The sequence below is a fragment of the Nicotiana sylvestris genome, chromosome 8 (assembly GCF_000393655.2).
Source record: "Nicotiana sylvestris chromosome 8, ASM39365v2, whole genome shotgun sequence".
Classification (NCBI taxonomy): domain Eukaryota; kingdom Viridiplantae; phylum Streptophyta; class Magnoliopsida; order Solanales; family Solanaceae; genus Nicotiana; species Nicotiana sylvestris.
Genome location: NC_091064.1, coordinates 88,509,764 through 88,518,341, shown reverse-complemented (window position 1 = coordinate 88,518,341; position 8,578 = coordinate 88,509,764). Strand labels below are relative to the sequence as shown.

The 8,578-nt window shown below is 33.2% G+C and overlaps 2 protein-coding genes across 2 annotated transcripts; one reads left to right on the top strand and one right to left on the bottom strand.

Moving 5' to 3' along the window:
• The first annotated feature begins 200 nt into the window (after positions 1-200).
• Positions 201-5,783, top strand: LOC138875356 (uncharacterized). Its single transcript, XM_070154181.1, has 12 exons — positions 201-503; positions 949-1,393; positions 1,534-1,763; positions 1,830-2,044; positions 2,109-2,187; positions 2,512-2,889; positions 3,723-3,772; positions 3,852-3,984; positions 4,196-4,314; positions 5,056-5,104; positions 5,207-5,490; positions 5,555-5,783. The coding sequence occupies exons 1-12, from the start codon at positions 201-203 to the stop codon at positions 5,781-5,783; spliced, it is 2,514 nt and encodes an 837-aa protein (XP_070010282.1).
• A 1,054-nt stretch (positions 5,784-6,837) lies between these two features.
• On the bottom strand, positions 6,838-8,228 carry LOC104220894 (uncharacterized). The gene is made up of 2 exons (XM_009771862.1): positions 8,067-8,228; positions 6,838-7,278 (listed from the first exon to the last, which is right to left on the bottom strand). The coding sequence occupies exons 1-2, from the start codon at positions 8,226-8,228 to the stop codon at positions 6,838-6,840; spliced, it is 603 nt and encodes a 200-aa protein (XP_009770164.1).
• Between the last annotated feature and the right edge of the window lie 350 nt (positions 8,229-8,578).

The window sequence follows — 8,578 nt, the reverse complement described above, 5'->3', positions numbered from 1 at the left end:
AATCTTCCTCACCCACAATGCTGCTTCCTCCTTCCCCAATCTCGGGTAAACCCTAATTCGATCTTCATTGTACTCATTTATTTCTATAAGTAGTACGGTAAACAATTTTATTTTTTTGATTTTCGCCATTTTTGCTTATTCTCAACATCTCTACTTGCCAAATTGTATTTAATCAACAGTACCCAAGTCGTATTCTCACAATGTCTGAGAGTACAACCCGCAAGTTGATTACTAGAGGTGTACCCACTAAAATTCTCAATTTCGATGGTCCCTCTTTCTCATTGCAAATCACTCAAAGGGAATTGCATGCAGGTTTAGCCAAAAATATGGCTTTGGAGAAGAGAACAACAACTCGACATCTCAAAGGAGCCCAAGTCGAGAAATCAATGAAGGAGACAAGAATGGCGAAAACGGAAAAAAGGAAATTCCATATCTCTGAAGCTTCATCTGTCAAGGGGAAGGAGGTTGAAGCAAGTAAAAGCTCAGATGAAGTTGAAGAAAAGGTAATTTTCTGACGTATTCTTCTTTATTATTAATGTATTCAGTTGTATTTATACGTATGTATATGTATTTTGATGTCTTTTTATAGTTGTATTTTTAAGGATTTTCACGGTTCCCATAACTGTTTTTTATTCTACTTTCAATGTATTTATTTGTTGTTTGCAAATGTTTAATTTTCCAGTATGTATTTAGTTGTATTCATGTTAGTTATATTTTATGTCATATGTGTTGTATGCAGTTGTTTTTATATGCATTTAGACTTGTCAGTGTATTTAGTTATATTCGTATGTATTCATGTCAGATTTACTGCTAAATATGTTGTGTATTCAGTTATATTTATACTTCTAAGTGTTTGAAGTTGCATTCATATGTATTCATGTCAAATTTTCTATGAAATATGTGTTGTATTCAGCTGTATTTATATGTATTTATTCTTGTTAAATGCAGGGAATTAAGTTTTTTGTGAAACACCAGGAAATATTTGCACTGCATATCAGTGTATATACTAACACTGACATAGTCTCCGAGCTAAAAGAGAACCTTACTCCAGAGCAGTACAAACAGCTGGGTAATACTTGCTTTGGAAATTTTCTTCAAATGAAGCATTGTGAAGTCCAACATCAACTCTTCAGATGCTTCATGGCTCTCCAGTTAGAAGGAACTCCTAAAAATGTATTTGCAATACACGTCAATGGTACTTCATTACATTTCACATTAAGGGAGTTTGCGCTTGTGACTGGCCTCAAATGTGTTGGTAATGATGTTGATTTTGAGTTTAGTGAAAAGGTTCCTAACCGGATTATTGAAACTTACTTTGGAGGTGCTAATCTTGTCAAGAAGAAACATTTGATGAAATGCTTTGCTGACAAGAACTGGGGTCCTGACAATGATGGTGATGCCTTGAAGATATCTTTGTTGTATTTCATACACACCTTCATTTTTTCATCTGAGAAGAACAGTACAACCATACAAGGCTACATTTTGACTTGGTAGAGTGTGGGCGTTATTCTGAATATCATTGGGGTTTAAAAGCATTTGAAACGCTGACAAAATCTATTAGCAAGAAGATGGATGCTCACAAGAAGTATTACAGGATAGCTGGGATGCCCCTAGCTATGGAAGTGTGGTTTTATAAGTGTTGTTCAGATGTTGATCCCAAAATTGATGACGTGGTCCCCAGAATACTCAATTGGAGAACCACCAGAAATAAGCCAAACTTTGCTTATCTGATGAACGACATGTTCAATGACAACGGAAATATGGTAATATACAAATCATGGCTAGTTTAGATTTTATTAATAATTAATTCTGCATATATTTGCATACAGAAGTATACAGTTGCATACAGATACATTTTTGATGCTTTAATACCTGCTGTAGTTTCTGATGTAGTTTCTGCTATAATATTTGATGTCATATTCTCATATGTATGCTACATACAATTGCATACAAATGCATACAGATTTTGCATACATGAGATTGCATACATTTGCAAGGGATGCATACAGCAATATACAGTTGCATTCAGTTGCATAAATATGTTGTACACACTTGTATACAAATGTATACAGAAACTGCATACATTTAAATACAGCTACTGCATACAGATACATTTTTGATGCTTTAATACCTGCTGTAGTTTCTAATGTAGTTTCTGCTATAATATTTGCTGTCATATTCTCACATGTATGCTACATACAATTGCATACAAATGCATATAGATTTTGCATACATTTGCATACAGGAGACTGCATACATTTGCAGGGGATGCATACATCAGTATACAGTTGCATACAGAAACTGCATACATTGAAATATAGCTACTGCATACATTTGCATTAATATGCATACAACAATATACAGCTGTTGTAGCCTTCATTATTAATTCTTCATAAAATTGCATATTATTTCCCAATCATTAGTGCTGCCTTAATTTCAAAATTTTCATTTTGATTCCAGATCTGCATGTGTATGTTTGTAGTAAGACTTTGATTTTATTTTGTTTTTCAGATTGTTTATAAGGACATCCATCCAAGCGATATAGAGCTTGCCGTTATTCAGATTTCTCCTGTAGGCGCTGATGTTGAGAACAAACCTACTCCTGCTCATTCAGACAAGTCGGGAGAGGATTCAGATGACTTTTCTCCTACACCCGGTCTTCAATGTAAGAAGAAACATATTGCAAGTGTTGGTCCATCTTCATCACCGCCCCATAAAAAGTGCAAGGAACACGAAAGGCATCCTAATGAAACAGAGTATCAATCCAAGATTCCTCCTGTTTGTGTATCCGAATTTGGACAGAATGTTTTGCATGACAATCAGCTGCCAGATTCCAAAAATGACGAAGTATCTTCTTTGAGGAAAAACCTAAATTCATTCAATGAATACGTGAGTATTTAACCACATATTAAACATTACAGTTTAGTGCTTAATATTCATATATATATTTGGCGCAATCTTCTAATTATTTCTGTCTTGTTAAGGTTGTGGGAGAGTTCAAGTCTCTCAGAACATTGATCAATGATAACTTCAAGATGCTTTCTGACCATCTTTAACAAAATCAGCAAAATAAAAGTTTACACCAGAGAAAGGAACCCATAGGGAGACGTGATGATGGTATTGACACAAATGTCGGAGATAATGTTGAAGTTTAACATTTTTAACATCTTTAGCATTTGTTTATATCTCCTGTTTGTTGTTATAATTAACTGTATTCTTAGACTAAGTTACTACACTAACAATGATACATACAACTAACAGAAACCAGTGCTTAATGCTCAATGTGTGGAGTCAAGAGGTAAGGGGAATACTACATCAGAGGTGTCATGCAACATATCATCTACAGGTCAAGAGGGTATCTACAGAATTCTATGTATCTCAATTTGAGCTGGACGACAAGTTTTTTATCAGTCAAATTCCAGAAACTAGAATTGTAATACACAACCGTGCAAAAAAAGTTGAATCAACCCCAGTACCATCTCATAGGAATCGACGACCAAGTAGATGGTATTCTTCGCCTTATGAGTCTAACTTCAACTCCGCAGGTTAGTTTTTTTTATAAACTAAAGATCTATTTCCTCATGGTTTTTAAATTTAAAAGTCTCTACTCACGAATTAAATGAACAACAAGTACTTCAGTAAAGTTGACCCCCATTTTTGAAAAAAGACACCCCTTTGGGGATGATTCAATAACGGGGCAACATCCTATATTAATCATTCAGGAATATGACAAATGGGTTCGTGATGGTCTTCTCGCTAGACATGATCAGAGGTGAGTTTTCCCCCGGTATGTGTATTAAGTTTTTATATTTTAAAAAATGTATATAATGTTTTTTATATCATACTTGTAGAAGTAATTTGGAAGACCATTACAAGAAGAACAAGTCAACACTTCATATACCATTGGATTTTGTAGTTGATCAAGTTAATTCAAAAAATTGGTTTTACCTTCTATCGTTTGACGGAAAACTATGGGATGACAACGTAAATTTTTCTCCTAACTGACTAATTTTCTTTGAATAACAACATGCATTTGATTGTATTCTGTTGTAGTATTTTTACTGTTTTCAAACACTCTATATGATGAAATGTATGATGAATGCAATAGCATCATTATTCACGTATATTCAGCTGTAGTCAGTGTTATTAAACTGTTTTAATCAGTTGTAGTCAGTTGTATTTTTCTTGCTTTCAGCTGTATTCAGTTGTTCTCAACTGTATTATTCATATGTATTTCTCTGTATTCAACTGTATTATTCAGCTGTATTCAGTTGTATTTTTCTTGCTTTCAGCTGTATTGAGTTGTTCTCAACTGTATTATTCATATGTATTTCTCTGTATTCAGTTGTATTCAGCTGTAGTCAGTTGTATTCAACTATTTTAATCAGCTGTAGTTAGTTGTATTCAACTGTTTTATTCAACTATTTTTACTGTTTTCAAACACTCTATATGATGAAATGTATATTGAATGCAATGGCATCATTATTCAGTTGTATTCAGCTGTAGTCAGTGTTATTAAACTGTTTTAATCAGCTGTAGTCAGTTGTATTTTGCTTGCTTTCAGTTGTATTTAGTTGTTCTCAACTATATTATTCATATGTATTTCTCTGTATTCAACTGTATTATTCAGCTATATTCAGTTGTATTTTTCTTGCTTTCAGCTGTATTCAGTTGTTCTCAACTATATTATTCATATGTATTTCTCTATATTCAGCTGTATTCAGCTGTAGTTAGTTGTACTCAACTGTTTTAATCAGCTGTAGTCAGTTGTATTCAACTGTTTTATTCAGCTGTATTCAGCTGTATTCAACTATATTATTCAGCTGAATTCAGTTGTACTCGACTGTATTATTCATATGTATTTCTCTATATTCAGCTATATTCTTTAATAGTTTGACTAATTGGACTCACACCATGTAAATAAATTTGTGTATAGCATATTGACGTCATATTCTACTATCTGGGAAAGAAGGGAAAGTACAAAATAACAAGCAACTTCAAGTATACAACTGTTGATTGTATATTCAAGACAAGAATCACTGAAATCTTTGACAGGTATGCTGATACAGATAGTAATACTAATGTAGCCAAAGAAGAGGATGTGGTATGTGAGTACATAAGGGGCTACAGATTGCTAGCTAATGTACCTTGGCATACTATGGATAATGTCTTGATACCAGTCCACTTGAAGGACAAACTACACTAGGTATTGGTTGTTGTCTCATTCAAGGAGAGATGTATCAAAGTGTATGACTCGTACAGATCTGCAGGTCATGATGCATATGTAACTTCTGAGATTGATAAGCTAGCTAAGCTTGTACCTCTGTATCTATCAATCAGTGGCTTTTACAGAGATAGTCAAGGCATAGATTGGTTTACTTACTCAGCATACACTGACAAGTCACATAATGATCCCTTTGAAGTTTTTTTTCATATCAGATCCGCCTCAACAGAAAGTTGGGAGCATGTAAGTATTCAATCATCATTCCTGTATGTTATATACAAATCTAATTGTATGAATTATTTTTAATTGTTTGAATCAATTATTTTTTAGGGATTGTGGGTTGCATGTTGCGGCATACGCAGAGTTTCTGAGCATTATTGGTGAGATTCCACAAACAACATTTGATTCCAATCTACTCCGTCAAAGATATGGTGCTCTCCTCTGGGATTATGCTATGCGGAAGATAGACGATAATGCCATAAGCGAGAATGAAGCATCCTCAAAGATTGCTAGGCAAATCACGAAGTCAGATTCAAAGATGCAGATAGTGTTAGAGTAGCTTTAGGTTAATGTAGTTTTGGAATGTAGTTTGAAGAAGAATATTGTTTTGAGTAGTTTTTTTTGGTGAAGATGGTTAGAAAAACTTATCACTTTATCAACAATGTTCGTGTATGACAATTGCAACTTTTCAATCGTTGTTTCACTGGTTTGTTCATAAGTATTCATGCTTATTCTTCAGTTTGAATTCATATGTATCTTACAAGATTCAAGTATGTATTATTCAGTAACTTTGCTTGAACAGGTTTTAGGCATTGAACATGTTAATATCAAAGTCAGAAACTTTATGTATTTTGATGGTAGGTTATATTAAAGAATTCAGATGTATTTTTCTGGATTCAGGTGTATTCAGTTGTATTCAACTGTATAATAAAGTTGTATTCAACAACATTCATTTATATGTATCTTTCAAGTTCAGTTAATACATATTAAAGAATACAAATTCATACGTATTAAACAGGTTATACGTATTCAGCTGTATTCAGATGTAGTCAGTTGTATTCAACTATTTTATTCAACAGTAGTTAGTTGTATTCAATTATATTATTCAGTTGTATTCAATTATATTTTTTTGTATTCAGTTGTACTCAACTGTATTATTCATATGTATTTCTCTGTATTCAGCTATATTTCTCTGTATTCAACTATATTTTTCTGTATTCAGCTATATTCTTTAATATATATCTTTCAAATTCAGTTAATATTTGTTAAAGAATATAAATTCAGATGTATTAAACAGGTTATTGTCTAGTTAGAGAATATAAATTTAGACTTATTGAAATTGATATATTACAGCTGAGTATATAGATATATTCTGATGAATTTTGACTAGTTATGTATATAGCTCAGGCACTGTCTATAATAAACTGTCAAAGTATATGTGGACAAGGTTATATTAGATTGTATCCAACACATTAAGGCAACTATATGTATTCAGAATCTATTCACGAAAGTCATTTCTGAAATTATTACTTGACAATGAGAATTTATTACTTGACAATGTCATCATAAGTATTGACAAATCATTGAAACACCAATACATGTTAGAGTGTTAACTATTTATTACGTGGAGCATTTCTACACGTTCGCTTGTTATGTCCTCCCTGCCCACATATGCTACATGAATGTTGATTTTTCGGCTGCAGTAATTCACTTAAAGATTTATCGCGCTTCTTCTTTGGCTTTCCAGGAGGTCTTTTCCATTTGGGTGGTAGTACAACCTCCTCTGCAATATGTGCTGGTATATTCCAGTCATTTCTGTCCGATAGCGGGTACACAGACACACCGTATGTCATTACAACAATATTTGGTTTGTAATAGTTAGAGCAATATTCTTCTGGCATTATAAACTTGCTCTTCAATACAGCCCAAGCATGTGGGCATGGCAATTCATCAACTTGGAACGTCCCACAAACACATTTTCTCTCTAACAGGCAGACTGTGTAATTCCTTCCTCCATCGTTAACCGTATGTAAGTATTCAGTTGATGGTACCACCTACATTTAAAAATAGAAATATAAGTTTTGAGAACATATAACTGAATTACCATATGTATAATGCCGAGTTACTCAGTTACATACAACTGAAATATTTGCATACAGATGAATACATCTTATATTTAGATCAGCAGACTATCAACTGTAATTAGTGCAGAACTTATCAAAAGTCTGCTGTACTTTAGACAATAGGAGGCTAAAAAAAACATTAGAATGATACGTCATGACAATACATATTAAAATTATATATAATACAGATTTGTTAGTTGTATTCTGATGTATTCGAATAGTTTTTGCAGCATGTTTTTAGTTATATTCAGTTGTATTCATATCAGACCTTCGAAAAAATATGTCTTTAATGTGTTTCAATTTAGTTGTATTCATATGTATTCATGGTAGTTGTATTTTAAAAAATGATTGTATTCAGTTGTATTCATGCCATTAATTCAGAAAACAATTAAGCTATATACTACAATGACATTAAAATATAACTTACAGTCATACGTGTAGACATTGCCTCATTCAAAGTCAGCATCTCCTGGTATTTTTTCCAAGCGTCGTGTATGTCTGTGTAGATTCTTTGCGGTTACTACAATTCCAACGTCCAAATATCTTCCTAACTTCTTCGAGGAAGTCGTATATTGGCAATTCCCTTGCTAAAACTAGTGCGCATTGATTGACTCAACAATATTTGACGTCATTGTCCATCCCCTATTAACATGTGCATACAACCTAGCCCACTTTTCGTATCCAGCTAACTCTAAGTATTCTTTCACCCTAATATCTACCTTCTCCACCTTCTCCATCAGACTATCAAATTCAGCTTGTGTGTATGCTTTTGCCATCGAGAAGTATATCTCGCTCAACTTGGCATGGCTCTTTTTGAATTTCTTATATACGTTGTTCCATAAATGCCATATACAAGCAAAATGCGGTATATCTGGATACATTCTCGATACAGATTTAATGATACTCTCATTTCTATCTGAAATGATGCACATGTTTTCCCTTTACCGTATGCTATCTTGAATTGCTCAAAGAATCATGTCCAAGCAGCATCGTTCTCTGAATCAATAACACCATATGCTAGTGGCAATATATGACCTGAAATACAATTGAATACATATTTTTAAAACATGTATTTCAATATTTAAAATATTAACAGATTGTATTATAATTCAGATACTCACCTGCACCATCCAACGTGCTTGCCGAACCAAATGTCCCGGTGTAGTAAGATTTTAGGTGACTTCCATCCACAACAACAATGGATCTACAATGATCAAACCCCTTTATAAAG

Bases quoted from the DNA above. Each gene is read 5' to 3' on its own strand.
- LOC104220894 (XM_009771862.1), bottom strand. From the start codon at position 8,228: ATGTATCCAGATATACCGCATTTTGCTTGTATATGGCATTTATGGAAC. The intron at 7,279-8,066 runs GTAGATATTAGG...TTTTAAATGTAG, and splicing joins TGATGGAGAAGGTGGAGAAG to GTGGTACCATCAACTGAATA.
- LOC138875356 (XM_070154181.1), top strand. From the start codon at position 201: ATGTCTGAGAGTACAACCCGCAAGTTGATTACTAGAGGTGTACCCACT. The intron at 1,394-1,533 runs GTGATGCCTTGA...GGGGTTTAAAAG, and splicing joins CTGGGGTCCTGACAATGATG to CATTTGAAACGCTGACAAAA. The intron at 5,491-5,554 runs GTATGTTATATA...ATTATTTTTTAG, and splicing joins AGTATTCAATCATCATTCCT to GGATTGTGGGTTGCATGTTG.